Genomic DNA, 20388 nt, shown 5'->3' with positions numbered 1-20388 from the left:
AGTCCCAATGGCACCCACTACTTCAGATGTTCATATAATTGGGACTGTGCATCTTAACATACCTTTTTTACTTCTCTTCTCAGTTTCAATGTGTGACAGAATATTCCTCCCCCCATAAGCCTTTATATAAGGGTGTAAAGTTGTTTGTCAGAAACTTAAACACAAATATTTTAATCTTTTTAGTTCAATATGATGTAATTTTAGAATCAGCATGATTGGAAATCAGCACAATCCCCCACCCCTTTAAAATAACATAATTTTTTTAACTGGTATAGGGAAATAGCCCCAAATAAGTTTAGCAGAATCTGGGTTAATTGGACTCTGGGTTAGTTACTACTGATCTAAAATGTTAGCCAATACTCAGTTTTCCGAGTCTGTGCTTAAGGATTGCTCCTGTGCAGGACTCGAGGAACCTTTGTAATATTGGGGATTAAATATGGCTGAGCTGTCTGCAAGACAAGTGCCCTACTCATTGTTCTAACCTTCTGGCCCTGAGAATGTGTTTTCTTAAGGTGGAGCTGCAAAATCCTACACTGCCCAGATGCCCTAATTGTTGAATTTATTTGAAGCTTTGGATGGGAGTCCTTTTTAGCCCATATGTTTATCTAAAATCTGCAGTCTTTCTTGAGGGCCCATCAGTGGTTGGGTGACCTGACTGTAAGCTGAACTGAGCGTAGCACAGTGAGGGATAGAGTGGCCTATGGCTTGTGTGGTTCTCTTCCTGGCTTGTAGCTTGGGAAGACCATCTAGGTCCTCTGGTCACACTGAACCTACCCCTGGTTTGGATCTTCCAGTACCCTCCACCCTTGATCCCTCCCCGGGGAGAAGTAAATGCTGCAGACGCTTTTGACATCGGCTCATTCGATGAAGAGGACACCAAAGGCATCAAGGTACAAGTGCCATCCTCAGTTCCACTTTTATTGTCGGGCCTTTAGTCGGAAAGCAAACTGAGTTCATTTCATAGCCTTGGCAATCAAAGGTTCCTTCCAAGGGACTTTATTTGCATTTGAAGAACAGGAAAGTCACAGGCCTGAGCTATTCATGCACAGTGGATGTTTCCCTTTGTCTGATAATTATATCTGTCAAATGCAAAATGGGTCAGGTTTTTGTTGACATGGTTATATTTGTGATTAAAATGAAGCTAAATATATACGGGGCAGGAAGAATCAGCTTCGCGATTGTAAACACACTTTGCCTCCTGCCACCGAACCACACATCTGACCTCTTCTCGGACCATAGGCTCTTCTGAGTTTGGACGAAAAGAGCGAACAGTGGAGCTCACTCCAAGCCTGTCAGTCAGATGCGAAACACTCACTGCTTTTCCAAACATACAGCCCTCAACATTCTTCCAACTTCTGTTCATATCATTATTTTCCCAAGGAGACAAGGTGTAATTACAGGTAGTGAGTCACACAAGAGAATGCATGGAGGGGGCTCAATCTCTGTATCTCCACATGTCAGGCTCACATCTGCCTCCCCCAGATTCTGCTGCCTCCCTGTGCATGCTTGCTCTCTCCTCAGCCGTCTTCATGGGTCTCTGCTCACGTAAGGCCTGTTGGGATTTCCTGTGACGTGGTTAACACCTTCCAGGTGTAGTTCTACAGGGGACAAGAGAAGGGTTACAGAGCATCTGGCATTGGCTCTGACCGAAGTGCCCAGAATCGACATCAAAGTGGGGTATAGAAATAGAGATGGGGACAGAGAGGGCAGGAATAGCTTCAGGAAGATGTGAAAGTGGCAGGAGCAGGCTATTAAGAGCAGCTGGAAGATGCTTGGCTATAGGGAGCTGGTGGGTGGACACAGAGGCTCATGGTTAGAATTCAGTGACCAGAAATGCAGGGCAGAGTTGAAAGGTCAGCTTAGTGAATAGTCCCCTTGGAGGCTGATTAGCAGCCTTGAAGCTGGTTTTGAGATAAAGCAAAGGGGCCCATTTCAGAAAAGCTTCTTGGAGAGAGGGTGGTTTTCTTTTTGTTAAACTTTAGAATCTGTCCAAGGCACCCTAATCCCAGTGCTCTTCTTGCCTTGACAGGCTTCCATATTCACACACACACACACACACACACACACACACACACACACACACACACACACACACACACACACACGAGTATGCACAGTCCCCTAGTGTTTATACTCAAACATTGAATGTTAATATCTGGGAAGCAGGTTGCTCTGAGTGTAATTTGGGCCCAAAGGGAAAATGGATCCCACAAGAAGCACTCCCATTCAAAGTGAGCTGAGGTTCAGACCTGTCATTTAGAGTGTGTGGGGACCCAGCCAGGCATCTGAGGGGCTTCCAGTCTGCTTTGTTAACGACCTTCTATTAAGTGTTTCAACCTTGATCTTTTTTTGCCTTTAAAGAACTTGCCTGTGGTAATAGCACTTCCTATTTTTTTCTCCACAAAGCAGCGAGCAAATCCAGTTTTCTAGAGACTAATGATTTGAAAGAGCCTGTGCCTTCCTTCCAGCAGAATCATTAGCACTTCTGCTGTGCAGCTGGCTCAGATGCGTGAGAAGGCCGGTTTTCTTGACTCACTCGCATGACGTAGCCCCCTTTAGGGAGATAAATGAAGAGTTTTGTTTATTTGTTGGGCTTTGGGGTTACAGTCAGAAGTGCCCAGGGCTTACCCCTGGCTCTGTACTCAGGGATCACTTGTTACAGGGCTCTGGGGACCATATGAGATTTGGGGGATCAAACCCAAGTGACCACAGGCAAAGCCAGCACCCTACCCACCATACAATCGCTTTGATCTCAAGAATAGATGATTTTAAGTTAAAATTAAAGAGAGAAATGCTACTACTTGGTGAAGGTTTTATTATAGGGACTCTTTAATAGTTTTAGAGGAGTATGGGATGGGGGCAGAGAACTCAATTTTCCACATAGCTTGAGTTTTATATTTGTATGATGGATTATACTATTAAAGGTATGATAAATTCAGAACTTAGTGAACTGAATGGTAGATTCGGCTTTTCGATTTTCTTGCTTTCCAAATTGATTGAGGCAGTTTAAAGCCTTCCTAGATTCTTCCTGGTAATGGTTTCTGTAATACTAAGGATCTGTTTTCTAACTTGTACAAATAAAAGATCCTCACCAAGGGCCAGAGCAATAGCACAGTAAGAAAGGGCATTTGCCTTGCACGTGGCCAACGTGAGTTCAATCTCCAGCATCCCACATGGTCCCCCAGGCCCGCCAGGGGTGATTCCTGAGTACAGAGCCAGGAATAACCTCCGAGCACTACCAGTATGACCTAAAAACAAAACAAAACAAAACAAAAAAATTCTCATCATTATTAAAATTTTATGTTGATGTCCAAATCCATTAATACTTCAAATGAAGTCCTCTACTTGTCCATGTCATGGATGAAATGCTCGAAGAGGGTCTGGGGTCCAGGCAGTCCTGTTGATCTGAGACAGATGGTTCAAGACTCGGCAGTTAGAACTGTTTGTAAATCCTGGTAGCCTGATTGTCATTAGCTACTGGATTGTCTCCAAATGATGTATTTTTGTCTGGCCCTTTTCCTATACACAACTATAATATAATATAATATAACATATACTAAATATATATTTAAGTATATATTAAGCACAGATACCTCCTTTCTTAAAATAGCTTCTTTTTTTTATTTTAATAATGAGCTTCTTGATAGCGACCAAGATCTCTACAAGAACTTCCCTTTGGTCATCTCAGAACGCTGGCAGCAGGAAGTAGCGGAAACGGTTTATGAAGCAGTAAATGCAGACATGGACAAAATTGAGGCCAGGAAGAGAGCTAAAAATAAGCAACTTGGCCATGAAGAAGGTAAAAACAAAAAGCTGTGTGTCTCAAAATATGTCTAATGCAGTGAAATTTCAAAAGTTTCTTGTGAAACTAAAGAAGCATCAAATACTAATAGAAGAGGAAAATGCCCTAAAGAGGTTCCATTTTCTCTGGCTTAGAAAAATTTAGTAGACTCTCTGAGATTCCTCAGTGAACACACAGAAACACATAAGCCCAGGGCTGCAGAGATAACACAGCGTTAGGGTGTTTGCCTTGCACGAGGCAGTATGGACAGTGGTTTGATTCCCGGCATTTCATATGGTCCCCTGTGCCTGCCAGGAGCAATTTCTGAATGCAGAGCTAGGAGTAACCCCTGAGTGCTGCTGAATGTGACCCAAAAAAAAAAAAAAAAAAAGAAAAAAATGAAAAGAAAAAGAAATACATAAACCCACAGATAAAGGGCAGTATTTTTTGATCACGTACTTCTTCCTTAATGAAGAGTTGTGGGAGAGGGTCCACTGGAAGTGTTTTCCTGAACTTTACTGTGTCAGCAGTCAGATTGAAATGGAGGTGCCCATCGCAGTGCCAGGGAAGTGGCTGGCATCTCTTTCCACTCTGCCCTTCGTTGTTGTTTTTGAACTGGGCACCTGCATTTTCTTTTTCCACTGCACCCAGCACCCTTGCACAGCATGTGGTGGGGTCTAAACCTTGTTCGTCAATTTTCTATACTTACATTGTTTTTAGTCAGCACCAAGGAGCTCTGAGGAATGCTCACGTCAAGTTTTTAGAGCAATTAAGATTTTAGAAAGAGGGCCCGAAGAGATAGCACAGCGGCGTTTGCCTTGCAAGCAGCCGATCCAGGACCAAAGGTGGTTGGTTCGAATCCGGTGTCCCATATGGTCCCCCGTTCCTGCCAGGAGCTATTTCTGAGCAGACAGCCAGGAGTCACCCCTGAGCACCGCCAGGTGTGACCCAAAAACCAAAAAAAAAGAAAAAAAAAGATTTTAGAAAGAGAACATATAACAATAAGTACTCAAGTTATCCGTTCTTTACTTTTGTTTTTGTTTTTTGGGTCACACCTGGCAGCGCACAGGGGTCACTCCTGGCTCTACGCTCAGAAATCGCTCCTGGCAGACTTAGGGGACCATATGGGATGCTGGGATTCGAACCATCGTCTTTTGCATGCAAGGCAAACACCTGACCTCCATGCTATCTCTCTGGCCCAAGTTAGTCATTCTTGAGTCACCCAAATATTACCACTCTCAAATTATCCAGATCTTAGGAATTTTATATATTTATATATAGTCACTGATTGTTTTTTTGTTTTTTTGGGTTTTTTTTTTTTTTTTTTTTTTTTGGTTTTTGGTTTTTGGGTCACACCCAGCAGTGCGCAGGAGTTACTCCTGGCTCTACGCTCAGAAATCGCTCCTGGCAGGCTAGGGAACCCTATGGGATGCCGGGATTTGAACCACCATCCTTCTGCATCTAAGACAAACACCTTATCGCTGTGCTAATTCTCCGGCCCCATAATCACTGATTCTAATGTCACTTTGTGTTCTTTTTAAGCAAAGATTTATTTGCAATTTCTGTAATTCTAAAAATGACCAGAAGGAACCTCATCGTAAGTGAATGAGACATCACATATATTTACATATATAAATATGTTCATGAAATTGTTGCTTTGGTTGGGTGCATCTTCTGTGGGCTCCATCAGTCTCATTGAAGGGTTCCCAGAATGTTTCTCACCTACTGAAGAGCATGTCTAGGATTTGGTAAGGGAGGATACTACTCTGAGGCTTCCAGGGTACACCCCAAGGGGAAAAGGGGACTGACACAGTGGTTCTGTGTGCTTCCCTCACTCCCTGCATGTGGGGGAATAGGCTGGTGTCTTAGTTCTTTAGAGATGAACTTGATGATTCTGAACTACCTTTGCCCACATAAATCTTACACAGGAAGTGATGTATTTGCTCAAGGAAGGACTATGATATCACTTGAATCTTTACAAGTTAGACCCAGAAAATAAATTACATACAAATCTATGACTTTATCCTCATGAATTCTTTTCATTAAAGCTATCAGAATTATTTGCAAATTAATACATTTATATGCATAGATAATTAATTTGGGAATAATTCCATCTTAGTTGAAGATCTTGATCTCAACAGTCAGTTCTACAGAACAAGAGAGCATAGGCTTAGGTCTTGGGTAAAAAGAGGTCAGACTTAGTCTTTAAATGCCCTGTGGAAATGCACAGATTCTTTTAGCAAAAATGGCAGTTCTCAAAAGCTCCCCCTTACCCAGATCCTCCCCAAGCTCCTCCCTTCTTGATTGTTTTTCCTCCTCCTCATCTACTGTGGCACAGCATGGGCATTGCCTGTCTGTTTTTTTGGGTCTCCCATGAGATGGAGAATTCCCTGAGCATGAGAAAAGTTGTCTTTATTCTCTGTCGAATTCATACAGTACTGACCTATCACCTAGCACCTTGCCATTCCTGGATTTGTGGTTGAGTGAATAGTGAGGGGAAAAAATGAATGCTTTCAGGGTGATTAACAAAGCCTTATTGAAAGAAAAAAAAAAAGGGAAGCTACTTAAAGTTCACACGGTGTATGTGTGTTATGTGTGTGTTTCCCCCATAAAAATAATTCAGACCCTGAAAATGGAATACGTACTCTGTTGTTATAAGATGGAACAGTTCTAATCCCATGTAAAGGTAAAGGCACTTGGGGCATCTAAATTACTCTGTTCCTTAATTCTCATGACACATAATGAAAAAATAGCTCGGGAACAAACATTGAACTGTCCAAACAATCTGGGTGGGCATCACAGATATGTCACAATTTTGAGACACAACAATCTAATAGATTAGTATGGAGAGAGCTGAGGACCCTCTGTTCTTTGGGTTTCTGTTTCACGTGCATTTAACATTAAAAAGAGTAATTTATGTAATGTGTTATATGTTTTATTGCACTTGATTTTTCCAATATGACGCCATTTTTTCCCAAGAATATTTGAGACATGCTCGTTCAGAGCCTATTTAACGAATACTTCTTTTCTATTCCTCAGATTATGCTCTGGGGAAAGACTGTATCATGCACGGGTACATGCTAAAACTGGGAAATCCGTTCCTGACTCAGTGGCAGCGCCGATATTTTTACCTCTTTCCAAACAGACTTGAATGGAGAGGAGAAGGGGAATCTCGAGTAAGTGTCAAGCCAATGTTGAATGTTACGTGCTCATTCGGTCAACACCACCATGTTTTATGAGGTTCCCTGCTCAATGGAAGTTGAGCTTTCACCTGCAGTCATTGGAGTCTTATGTTCAAAAGATCAGACTTTGATGTCAAGGAAGGATTAAGGGAGACCTGAAAGCAAATGTGTGCAGTTCAGAGAGGTCCACAGAAAAGACAGTTCTGGAAAACAATGAATACTGATTGCTTTGATCTCCACCATGTTGAAAAAGTGGACATGGGGTTCTCTCCATAACAGGAAGATATGACTGCCCTTTATCCCCCAGATGTTGTTTGCTAGTGAGATTCATAGAAAATTCTGCTCCTTGCCATCCCCATTAGGTAAGGCCAGCAGCATTCATTCCATGCCAAGTCTGCAAAAGCCCAATACTTGTCCCCTAAGGAGGGCTCCCCCAGTGAGGCATGGACTCTACTTTGGGAGGGAGGAGGATTTCCGTTTTCACAAAACACAGTGATTCCCAATCTTGGACACATAGCAAATACTCTCTGGACTGCTCAGCAGACAGCTGGTGGTTTCAGGTATGAAAAGTTGCTGACCCAAATCTTACATTTCCCTTCAAATTGTTGGCAAATTTCTGTTGATGAAATTTCTTTTTTTTTTTTTTTTTGGTTTTTGGGCCACACCCGGTAACGCTCAGGGGTTACTCCTGGCTATGCGCTCAGAAGTTGCTCCTGGCTTGGGGGACCATATGGGACACCGGGGGATCGAACCGCGGTCCGTCCAAGGCTACCACAGGCAAGGCAGGCGCACCTTACCTTTAGCGCCACCGCCCGGCCCCTGTTGATGAAATTTCTATCCACTATGGCTGATTGCTAACTGAAATTTATAAGTAAGAGCTCACGAATATTAGGGCTACAAAAATCACTTGTAAAAATTAATACAGCTAGGCTCCGAGTTACAACTAGTAGGAGTCTTTCAAGGCCCTAAATTTGAGCTCATCTCCTATTTAGTGGATTGGAATAGAATTCATATCCGTCATAGTCTTTTTCAATGACAAGTGACCCTCAGTATATTCTGCATTTGTCCTCCAACTGGAAAGTTGCTCTTATACATACTGAAAAAAAATTGTTTTACTTTCAGGATATTTAGAAATAGAAAAATACTTTCCCTTTGTTTACCATCAGATGCCAGAGATTATCTTGTTTTCCTAATATTCAACCTATAGCTTTCTCTCTAGATTTGTAAGTATGCACAAGGAAAAAGAAAACAGGTGAGTTTACGATGGTGTTGTTTTTTGTTTAGGATTCCTGGAGTATTTATCCCAAAAAACATAAACTGGTAAGGTTCTTCCAACACTATAGCATTCATCTTGAGCTCTAATGCTATAGTCTTAGCTTGCCAGGCTTTCAGGGTGCCGCCTGCATTCATAACATCATGTTGATGACTGTCCAAATCTTAAGTTGCAAGCTAATGTAACCAAGCACTTGCCGAGTTGCCTTGTGCAAACTCAGCCACCCGCCTTTGCTCATGTCAGTCATCCCTGGTGCTTCTCTGTTCCCTCCCAATTGTGTCGCAGGAGGGGACTTACCTGTGTGAACAGAGACAGAGCCGTGACTGTCATTATTCCCGAATTGGAGCTGTGCCTCTGGCCTTTCCAAGTCTTTTCTTTCTTTGCAGTTTGAAATTCTGTCACTGGAACTTTGGTCCATGTTCCTTGGTAGCTATTCTCTTGCACCTCTAGAATGTCATCAAAGAAAGAAAAGTGCCAAATTTTTTTTTTAGAGCTTTGACTAAGCCGATTGTTTGGGGTATAATTTATTAGCCAAAGAGGTCAGGAAATGGATTGTTGAAAGTAATTTGCCATTTTCTTTTTGTGACTAGCAAAACTTACTGACAATGGAACAGATTCTGTCTGTGGAAGAAACTCAGATCAAAGACAAAAAGTGCATTTTGTTGAGGATCAAAGGAGGAAAGCAGTTTGTCTTGCAATGTGAGGTGAGTTTTTCCTCTCCCACCAACCCCAGGTGAAAATTAGGAGCTAAATAATAATAAAACATAGCTGCTTTAGCCATCAAGCATCATCTTACTTCATATTTACTAGATACAAACTGAGAGAAATATTTCGGAAAATGTACTATCATGTTTAGAGAAACAGACAGAGAGACTGAGGGTGTTTGCAGGAGGTTCAGGTGTTTCAGGTGTTGTTCAGGAATCTGTGGCAGTGACCTGGGTTTCAATCCTGGCATCACATATGGTCCCCTAAGTACCTCAGGGTACAGTCCCAAAACTAAAAAAAAAAAAAAATTACTTGGGTCTGGAAGCAGTAGCACTGTGGATAGGGCACTTTCCTCCTAAAGAGCTGAACTGGGTTTGATCCCCAACATCCTAGATGGTCACCCAAGCACCACTAGGACTCATTTCCGAGTGCAGAGCCAGGAGTAGGGCCTAAAAACCAAAAAGAAAAAAAAAATAGCATGTGTAGAATGTAAGATGACTCCAGTCAGTTAACCCAACAATAGATGTAGTACAAGAGGTAAAACACTTGCATTGCATGCAGCTGACCAAGGTTTAATTTTTGCCACCTCATTTTGTACCCGAAGCACTACCAGGAGCACAGAACCAAGCGTAAGCCCTGAGCAGTGTCAGGTATAACAATAACAACAACAAAAACACCCAACCCTACACATATGTTAGAAAATAGCAGAAGGAAATATGTGAACTAATCTGTGACTTTCTCTGGAAACTTGAGGTCTGGAACTGTATTTGTTACATCATTTTCCAGCTTTTTGCTCATTGCATGTTTGAGGGTTGAGAAGTGTGTTCAGATAGACATTATGACTTCTGTGAGAGGATGGCAATTGTTTCTCTCCTCAAAGGTCTCTTGTCACTCAAATTTAATCCCTGAATATGTGTGTGTGTGTGTGTGTGTGTGTGTGTGTGTGTGTGTGTGTCTAGAGAGAGAAGCCAGTAGAACCTATAAAATCATGCTCACTGACTTCATTCCCATGCTTGTATGTCAAGGTCCTTTTTCCAAAAACTGGGCTGAACTCCCTATTCTATTCCAGACCTGAGGTGTGGCAAAAGTCACAGCAGGTATTGCATTGGCCTTGCATGTGGCAGACCTGGGTTCAATCCCTGGCATCCCATATGGACATCAAGTCTGCCTCAGGAGTAAACCCTGAGCACCTCTGGGTATGGCCCAACCTCTCCAAAAACAGAGATCAATGTCCCTCTCTAAACAAACTAAAGGCTGTGGCACCTCTATTTTGATTGTGAAGGGTCTCAAAGGGCTCCATTCAGCTCTTCTTGTCTTTGCAGAGGTCCTAGGGGGTATCTCTGTCTGACCCACCAATTCATGAAACTAGGGAAATCAGGGGTGGTGGGAGCTGTTTCTGGAGAGCTGGTTGTTTTCATAGACTCTGGTGATGATCTGAGGGTCCCCTATGTGTGTGAGAAAATGGGTAATGCTGTCACAGGTTCTCCCTTTGTTTTTCTTCAGAGTGACCCTGAGTTTGTGCAGTGGAAGAAAGAGCTGACAGAAACGTTCACAGAAGCCCAGAGGCTGTTGCGTCGTGCACCAAAGTTTCTCAACAAGCCCCGGCCCAGCACCGTGGAGCTGGCCAAGCCCCCACTCTGTCACAGGAACAGCAACGGCCTTTGACAGCAGGACAGGGAGGGTCCTGGGTGAGACAGGGCCTCCGCTCGGAAAGGCCACGCCGAGGCTGTGGCACCCCTCAGGGAGCCCCATGGAAGTGGGACGCACCTATCTTGGGGGGTTCCTCGGCAGCTGGGAAGACTGGGGCCCTGAGGTGCTCCCCCGGGAGCAGTGACAGTTCTCAGGCACGAAGTGGGCCCCTCTCCCCTGCCGTTTCAGCCTGCACACAACTACTGAAGAGACGGAAGTTCTTGGTCTTTGCTACATTCTTATTTTGGTATCTTGGAACCTGGAACTTGAGATGGTTCATCCTTGTCACTTCAATTTTTACTTCTGGTATCAAACAGACCTGACTTAGACTCTCCGAGATGGAATGGACTGTCTCCAGAGTTGCCTCACAGATTTACCCACTGAGGCCATATTTTATCTCTTAGAAAGAGCCGCTGCTGGGTGTCTAATCATCTGGGTACTACTGTGGGGTATCATGGCAGCAGTGGGTCCTTGCTGTATACTTCAGAACCCACTCCTGCTGTCTTAGGGGGCACCGGGGGAGGTGGATAGAGTGGGAAGATGTTCTCAGCTGAGGTTGCCCATGAGCGCCCAGCATACTGCCTGGTACCGGCCCACAGGAAACGGCCATACTCAGAAACCATAGTCTGTGACCAGCCATCAAGAGCTGGTCAGCAGGGGAAAGAGAGTTTAGCTCTCAGGGCCACAGGGCTCTGAAAGAATCCCAAGAGCATCTTGCTCTAGGGGTCGTACGGCACTTCCCAGCATCTGGGAGGGCATGAATGTTGACTGGGCCTACCTGAGTTTGGGACAGTGAGGAGAAAAGTGACACGGTCCTTTTAGATCCTTCCACCTGTTCTCAGGAAATATCAGCGATGGGGATGTGCTCTGTGCTCTACATATTAAATTAATTTAAAATGAAATCTATTGAGAAAAGAATGAGTGTGTGGAGAAGGGAGCGACTGAGACCCCTGACCTCCGTGGTGGTGTCTCTGCATCTGGAGGAGAGGGATTCCTTGCCTGGCCTCTGACAGGGACAGCCAGACAACCACTCACGGCTTCTTGCCTGATCCCACTGGCAGCTTGTCATTTGTCTTTGTTCTGTTACGTGCCATTTTATTGCCCCCTGCCCCCAATAAATGCTGAGTTGTAAGAACCACTGTGCTTCCCAGCCAAATCCTCCTAGTCATCAGACTGAAAAAAAATTAGAATTTTGAGAAGCCACTTGGTTGTCCTATTCTTGGTGCCATTTGAGTTTCTGTTTCTAAGTCGACCACCAGCAGTATAGAACTCCCTCGGCAGCATCGTTCTTGGCACCCTGTCCTTGATATTTTCAAAATGCTGCCTTCCTGTGCCACTGCAGCATAGGACAACACATAATACAGCACGCGCTTTTTAGGGAAACTGTATTTGGGGAGTTTGGAAAATGGCTGCCAAACAGGGTCCTCTTTCTCAGGAGTTATTCTGGGAAAGAAAAGTAGACGGTCACTGCCCTTCTTGCCTCCTCACTAGTCTTGGAAGACTTTGAAATTTGCATCCATGCCCTGGATCTGCTGTTTGTACAGGGGTGATGGGGGGCGGGGTTTAGTGGGGGTTCTCTTCCCATGTTAGCTCCAGACTTAGGAAGGAAGCACAGGCCTCAAGTTTTTTTTTTTTTTTTTCCAATTTTTTTTTTCTTTAACTGATTCAGAAAAGCAGCCACTCGTTCTTTGTTAACAGCTGCCTTGCTTGTCCTTGCTGTCATCTCATTTCTTCCCCAGCTGCCAGGCATTGGACATTGTAGGTTCAAAGCTTCACCTCCTGCATCAGGGTCCGAACTATGCTAGGTCACTTCTCTCTGAAAAAATCAGAGTCTTTTTGCTCCAAAGCAAACATCAGGTCAGTTTCTTTGAGAAAAGAAAAGAAAACTGCTTCACATTTTGTTCCTGCCTCTGGCACCTCTGGGAGGGCGGTGGTTGCTGGCCTTGCGGGGGTCCAGATTGGCAACCCTGGTCATGCGGTAAATGTGTGTTTCTACTTCCACATGAATATATCCTCCCATCCCACCCCCCTCTCCGCAAAGAGGCCAGAAGGCTCAGGATGGTCCATAGATTCCTGAATGTTCTCTCGGTTCTGGATGTTTGTTCCCTCCCAGGTCCGGGCCTTTATAAATGAGGAAACAGCACAAATAGGCTTTCTGACTTTCCAGTTCTATGGTTGAGATATTTTCATATCCTCAAAGATAAAGTTACTATTTTTTAAAAAATGTTCTAACCAATCTTCATGTCATCCTCCCAAGGAATCAATACAGCGAAGCCTATAATCAATAGATGACATTAGGCCACTTTGCCCACAAACGGGTTGAATGCCAGACTTCAGCCAACCCAAAGCCCTTCTCTCCCTGGGGGCTCATGTCCCCTGTGGCATCTACTTTGTCCTCCATCTCCTGATGAAGGTACATCTTTTGCCTTGACTCTCTGAGGGGTGCTCTCATTTCTCTGTCTCCCATCAGTCAGGTGACCGATGCTGTGGTTCCCTCAGTGCTGCAGAGAGAGAGGGGTCAAGTGTGACTAATGAAAGCAGGTGTCCGTCCTAACCCTCAGACTGCAGCTGCTTTTATACCCCCCACAAGCTACTGAGAAAGTGAGATCTCATTAGATCAAACAAGCTAAGTGTCTCTTTTATTCTGCGTTTCCCCCTCGTAAAGTTATTCATCCTTTGTAGCTGGGCCAGTTCAATTCAATATTTGGCTTTTTGTGGAATTTATTTTTCTTAGACTCCCAAAGTTTTATAGCAAGAAGAAAAACAGCATCTTTCTTCTGGGTCTTTGCTGTGATTGGAATCCTGGGAAGAACCAGGTTGTTCTGGATGCCTGAGCCCTCGGTGTTTCCCTCAGGAACAGCCTCTCTGAGGTCACTGACCACTCCCTGCTCCTGCCCAGGAAACAGTTGTGCTCTTTGTCCTTCACTCCTGCCAGTGACAGGTGGTGGCTGGGGGTGGAGTGGGGAGAAAAATAATGGTAAGAATGAGGCAAAGAAAAAATAGAGGAGATTTGTTGGTATAAAAGCATTCTCTTGGACCTAGCAATAGTACAGTGTGCAAGACCCAGGCTTGAGCCCCACCATTTTGTAAGGTCCCCTAAGCACCACCAGGAGTGATCCCTGGGGGCAGAGACAAGCCAAATCCTGGGTGTGCCCATAAAACAAGCAAAAAGCATTATCTTGGGGCTAGAGACATATTATAGGGGTTAAGGAGGTACTTGTAGGGCCAGAGCGGTGGCACAGCAGTAAGGCATTTGCCTTACATGTGCTGACCTAGGACAGACTGTAGTTCAATCCCCTGGTGTCCCATAAGGTCCCCTGAGCCAGGAGCAATTTCTGAGTGCATAGCCAGGAGAAACCCCTGGGTGTCACAGGGTGTGGCGTCCCCCTCAAAGAAGGTACTTGTAAATAAAAGACCCAGGTTCAATCCCCAGCACTATAAAGAGTCTGTTGAGTCCTGCCAGAAATGAACACTGAGCCCTACTGATTGTGGTCTCCCAAGCAAAATAAAGGAGCCTCTTCTTTGAAGGATGAATGGAGGGAGAGGTTCCCTCTAGACCTGACAGCTGAGTGGTCATTTGTTAAGGTCAGGCTAGGTTTTAGGGTTCCCTTGCTTTTCACCAGCACTGAGTAGGGTGCCATGGGCCTTGTGCCCCCAACGATGCCTGGGAGGTTGCAGACTTCTACCCACTGTCCCTTGGAGGGGTACCCGTGGGACTGGGCGGCTGTCAGGCTTGAAGCTACAGCAAACCCCCCTATAGCAGGGTGGGCCACACCTATTTTAGAGTAGGCCATGCCCATTTCTAAAGTAGAAAACTCACTTTTTTTTAAGCCACCTCTAGAGGGTCTCAAATGTTACAGCTCAGCTCTGCTTAAGGCACCCAGGCCTCCCACATGCAAAACATTCACTTAACCTATGACTTTAAAAAAATATTTCTCCAGCTTCCTGTACTTTAAAATTTTTTTTCCTCCTAAATCTCCAGCTTGATTTTTCCCTCCCGTGTAATACGGTGACTGGAAAGGTTTGAATTAATTTCTTAGAAAGATTCGTGTTGTTAAGATATTTTTTTTAAATCTAAATCACATTTTTACTTTTTTTTTTTAATTTTTGGGCCACACCCAGCACCACTCGAGTTACTCCTGACTCTGTGCTCAGGAATCTTTCCTGGTAGGCTCGGGGGACCATATGGGATGCTGGAGATTGAACCCAAATTGGCCACATGCAAGGCTAACACCTACCTGCTGTGTTAATTCTCCAACCCTTTACTTTTTTTTTTAACCTTAGAATCCTTTAAAGTTGAACTATAAAATGATACTCCTAGGTTTCCCCAAGTGATAATAGACTGTAGACCTCCTTTATCCTCAAGGACCAAGAGAGTTGTTTGTCTTTAGCTAGCGTGACCCACTTTAGCTGGTCCCTAAAGCCTCCACGGGGCTAGAGTGGATAGTGGCTTCCAATATGGCAGGGTTCACTTTGATGAATCAAGGCAGTGCTCCAAATTTTAAATTCCCTTAAAAAGTAACTAAAAACATGGACTCTGGATTGAGAGTAGATGCACTTCATCAAGATCCAGGAAAGTAACTGAATTTTAGAATGAAATAATTCATATTTGGGGCTTTACTCTAAGTCATTCTTAAAATTGATAGCTATATTCCATTTTTTAATAGAATATGTCTTTCATGAAAGGGAAAGTAAACAGAAATATTTCTATGCTTGTTGTATCAATACAAAGGAGTTGATATTTAATTTCTTGGTTAATTGCATTCCATAGTGTATATTTTATATATGTGGTTCATAAGCAAAACACTGGCCGTGTTTTAAGTTCTGTTGTTAAATAGTATTTTTCTATGTCGTAACTATAATAATAGATTTGGCTTTTTTCTGGGCAACATGAAGATTGTTAAGCCACACACACACACACACACACACACACACACACACACACACTCTCTCTCTCTCTCTCTCTCAAATATATATTATATATGTATAAAAACCAAGAGTTCTATTTTAGCACAAAAGTGTTTTATATTATTTATTGAATCTTTCAGTTTATTTTTCATCAAAGACATTCCTTATAATTTCTGTACGCTTTGATTTGTATCATTTATTATTTAAAGAAACAGCCGCCTTGCAGTCTTTCATCAGTTAAGTTGGGGCTCTCATGTTCCCCAGCAGTCTCGGGTGCAGACATCACCCTGCTTGCAGCCACAGGCAGTCTCTAGCTGGGCTCACCATCTGGCCTGCCGGGGTGGTCTGTGGGTGCTCGTGGTAACATCCCCTTGGGACTGCTGCAACCTGTCGCTTTCATCTACCTCTTCCAAGGCCTCTTGCTTCTGGACAAACACCCTGGAGTCTTCCTTGGAGACGGACTGTCCTGTAAAAGAATGTCCGGGAAATATTTCCATCAGTTGAAGCACTTCCAAAGTCAACTCCTGAGTGGGGCATGCGAGTGGGCAGCCCTCCTATCCTCCATCGGTCCAGGGGGGCCTCCTGGGAATGTGGGAGAGGGCTCAGAGTTACATCCCCAGTATGTCACACTTCCCTCTTCGCCAAATCCCTGCAGTTGGTCTGTCTGTGGACTCAGGATCTGGCTGTCTCTGGATTCACCAACGGCTGGATGAAAAGCCCTCGGGAACCATGGGTATAAATAAGCCCACTTCTGAGAAGAACTTTTGAATGGGACTGTTTTCTGCTGGTGTGGAATGGTCAACACAGGCATACACTCAGAGCTTCCTTCTCTCCCAGTGGACCCTTGAATTCTTCAAGATGGATTTTCAGTGAGAGAAAGTGGGTGCCCTCGAGGGCTGTAACCCCTCTCACCCTCAAGCCAAGTGCCCTGCCTCTCCCTCAAGAAGTGCACCCCTTCTCTGTCCTGCATTGCTCTCCTGGCAGGAATCCTGAGGCTGCTGTTGTGCCCAAACTGGCTACACCTCTGAGTTGTGTCTTTGTTTTCTCTCCTGGCTGTACCCACGGAGGGCCTGTCTACTCAGACATCTCACTAGTGCACGCTGGAAATAGTGCATCGTCCACCCTGTGTGCCCTGTGGCCCCTTCCCCTGCTTTCACTTACTTTTGAGCAGCAGGGTGGTTTCATCTGTGGATCTATTGCTTATATAAATCTCAATAAAAAAAAAGGACTTGAACCAAGATGGCTTTCCAGTTGCCCTTCCTATAGTGCTCCCACCCTGCCATTTCTTTGTCTAGTTGCTAAGACAGCAGGAGGCAGCTGATATTCAAGATCCTAACTTGGGAGGTGGAGGGGGTGGGACGGACCATGCTCTGGCTGATTTTTTTGTTTGGATGCCACACCCTACTAGACTCAGGGTTCACTCGTGACTGCACCCCACATCACTCCCAGTTGGCTCAAGGGAGTCTTAGGTGGTGCCAGAAATGGAACCTGGCTTGGCTCTGTGCAAGGCAAGAGCCTTTCTGCTCTGTTCTGTCTTAGGCCTGCTGCTGACTATGTCAGAAGAAAGAGAACTTGCAACCTGCTTTTTTCTGCAGTTCATGGCTTGTAGGTAGCTGTAGTCTCAGGGATGTTGGCAGATGGTGGTGGTGGGGGGGGGGGGAGACGAGACTCCTGGGAGCAGGTTGCTAAGGGAAGGTGTGTGGAGTTCTAGGGAGTTCATTCCCTCCCCAGTTTGTGTAGTAATCATGTCATGCTCCCTGATTTACACCCAGGATAACCTTGAAGCCCACCTACACCCCTATCCTGGACAGTGAAGGCCCCATCTGGTCCCTGGCCTTGTAGAGATTGGGGGGTGTCTTTTAAGCCAGAAATTTGAGAAAGTGGTGACCCTAAGCACACTACCTAGATGCCAGAACTTCTGGGGAGGGCTGCTTCCTCCCCTTGTGCTTCCTGCCCAGGAACCAGGAGCACCCCTTGTCCCCAGTTTAGGAGGAAAAACATCACTAGGAACCCATGGAGCCAGTGAGTGCCTCACCCAGTGCTGCAGTTCGGCCCTGAGGACTCTGCCCTCAGAACTACTTTTTTGCCAAGATCCCGAAACTTAACCTGTGTGTCCTTTCTCCCCATTCCTGTCCCCAACATGTAGGGTGAGAACTGGAAGCAGGACCTGAGTGATAGTGCTCCGGCACAGCATTTGCCTTGCACATGGCCAACCCAGGACAAACCTAGGTTCGATTCCTGGCATCCCATAGGGTCCCTGAGCCTGCCAGAAGCGATTTCTGAGCAAAGAGCCAGGAGTAAACCCTCAACACTGCCGAGTGTCCTCATCCCCCCCAAAACGCAAAAACAAAACAAAACAAAAAAAAAAAACCCAGAGAATTGGAAGCAGTACTAACCTCTGGCAAGATGATAGGGACCCAAGAGGCCCTTTAGGGCCTTAGGATGGGAAGGGGCAGAAGACTCTTAGCCACAGCAGCCTCGCCTTTAGAACAGGTAATTCTGTGGGGAACAAGGGGCTAGAGTGCCTCCTTGGATGTACTACACACACACACACACACACACACACACACACACACACACACACACACACACACACACACACCCCTCTCCATACCTCCACACCTCCAGCCTCAGCAAACCAGAATTTCCTCAGACATGGGTGAATCTCTCTAGGGAGGGGGCAGTCAAACCATCCTGAGTTAAGACCCCTGGTGTAAATGCTGTGAGCCCTTCTGTGTGCTGGGCACAGAGTTCAATGAGTTCATTAACAGCCAGAGGCCGGAACTCGGGGAGTCTGTGTGGGAGTTCACTGTCCTGCCAGTAAAGGAGCCAGGCCAAAGGATGAGGTGGTGGAACTGGTGGTACTGGTAAAATCTAGGAGGGGGTGTGGCCCTTCGTGGGGCTCGGGCTTCCTCCATGGCCAGTCATGCCCCCTTGTTAATGCCAGAGCAACTGACAAGTCTTCCCAGGCTAGTTCTAGTAGGTGTGTGGGGTCATGAGGGGGACCAGAGGGGGGGGAGGGAAATGGTAGCACCAATGAGCTTTTGTCAATGAGCTTTTCATTCGACTTTCTCACAGTCTGGCCATGGTACAGAGGGAGTGGGGAGCCCCTTCTACAAGAGCCATCTGGCTAGCAGTGATGGTGCAAAGCATGGCCATGAGTCATGTCTCCGCCACTAGGTGCATCAACTAGGGGGAAAAAAGCCCCAGGGCACACAGGCTTAGCCAAAAGCACACTCAAGCCTTGTGCCAGCCACAGCTTTCTCTCTGCCACATCACGGGTCCTCAATCTCAGGGCACTGGGTCACAAATGCTCGTGGGACATGAAGTTCTATCCAGGCCAGCTTCTTAGAGGAATCTTTAGCTGCCATATTTGGTTCCGGGTGTGGAAAGATCTGCCACTGAGATGAACTGTGGCTGGATTGCTCCTGCACCACTGGCCATGGACATGGACCTTAAGATAATGGGGTATACAGACCCCCTGGTGTTCCAGTTTGCAGCAGAAGGGAATTGAAATGTCATAGCTGCAGAAGGGGTGACACACATGTTGGGGGAGGAGGCAGTCGCCAACAAGCATTCCGGAAAATATGGGAGAAACAATCCCTCTGGGACAGTGGGCTTCAGTGGTTCTTGCTAAGCTCAAAGGGTCTTTTGATAATGAGAATGAAGAAAAACAAATTGTCAGTTGATACTGAGAAAGCAAGATATTCCCAGAAGACTGCATAGAGAATGGTCCCTCAGGGGCTGGCAACAGTACAGTGGGGAAGGTGTCTGCCTTGCACACAGCCAACTCAAGTGTCACAATTGGCACCATATATGGTTCCCCAAGAACCACCAGGGGTGATCTCAGAGCCAGGAGTAAGCCCTGAGCACTGCTGAATGTGCTCCCAAACAAAACAAAATCGTATTGTACAGAGAGGGCCCTACAGCATGAGCAGAAAAGCAACTGAAGGTTGGCACCCAGAGTCGACCAGTGAGTCGAACAGCTTCAGCCTCAGGAATTGCCTGAGGGCCTGAGGCCCAGGGATGGGTCTTCTTTGCACAGAGTTTGTGGCAGGAAAAGCTTTGATGGAACTGCTACAGGTCACATAATCTCTTGGCAAACACGTGCTGGGTGTCAGTGGGCACTGAACTCCCATGGCACAGAGGGGGCCCTTCTCGAGACCCACAATGAGACATTGAGTCTTGTCTTTACTCTCTTGCCTCACACCCAAAATGAGGTTCTCAGAGACCTGTGCAGGCACATACTCTGGGAGTGGGGGTAGTGGTAGGGGGCTTCCCTTCAAGTCTTCTGTCCCACACCCCAGTGCTGCGCTTTGGAGGACTCCACCAATGACCCCCCTGGGAACTCCCTCGCATGCCTGACCCAGATGGATGGGAGAACCACCCCCTCCAAGACTGGATGGAGAGGGACAGACTGATGACAGGGAGAGACTGGCCTGGGCCCTGATTCCCGCTCAACCTGGGTTTCACACACACACACACACACACACACACACACACACACACACACACTATCATTGAGCAGCTGATGCTGACCATGGCCAGCCACAAGAGGATCTGGCCAGATGCTGAGAACTCTTCTCTGTCCCATAGGACCACACCAGAGTAAGATTCTCTTGAGAATCACACACAATAGGACTGTTCTTCAGTTTTTAGCACAAGTGCAAGTATGTACACAACGCACATACACACACACACACACACACACACACACACACACGCACACACACACACACATACGCACATCTCTGAAAGCAACGGAGATTAGTAGTGAGTTACAGACCCAAGAGGCAAGGGAGGGCACAGAACCCTGAAAAAGAAACAATCATCTAATGCACAGCAAAATT

General features: G+C 45.7%; 1 protein-coding gene across 3 annotated transcripts in view; it reads left to right on the top strand.

The window, feature by feature from the left end:
• The window catches only part of GRK3 (G protein-coupled receptor kinase 3), a 157738-nt gene extending 146636 nt beyond the window's left edge, over positions 1–11102 (top strand). For 2 of the 3 annotated variants that reach the window (XM_049788789.1, XM_049788791.1), the window contains 6 exons: positions 795–890; positions 3637–3799; positions 6821–6957; positions 8248–8283; positions 8827–8940; positions 10445–11102. In XM_049788789.1, coding sequence (XP_049644746.1) covers positions 795–890; positions 3637–3799; positions 6821–6957; positions 8248–8283; positions 8827–8940; positions 10445–10606 — 708 coding nt within the window. In that variant the 3' untranslated portion in view covers positions 10607–11102. The remainder of the gene's footprint in view (positions 1–794; positions 891–3636; positions 3800–6820; positions 6958–8247; positions 8284–8826; positions 8941–10444) is intronic. The other variant, XM_049788790.1, reaches the window with a different exon arrangement.
• Positions 11103–20388: the final 9286 nt, after the last annotated feature.

The sequence above is a fragment of the Suncus etruscus genome, chromosome 15 (genome assembly GCF_024139225.1).
Source record: "Suncus etruscus isolate mSunEtr1 chromosome 15, mSunEtr1.pri.cur, whole genome shotgun sequence".
In the NCBI taxonomy this organism is placed as follows: Eukaryota; Metazoa; Chordata; class Mammalia; order Eulipotyphla; family Soricidae; genus Suncus; species Suncus etruscus.
This window is presented reverse-complemented; position numbering and strand designations above follow the sequence as displayed.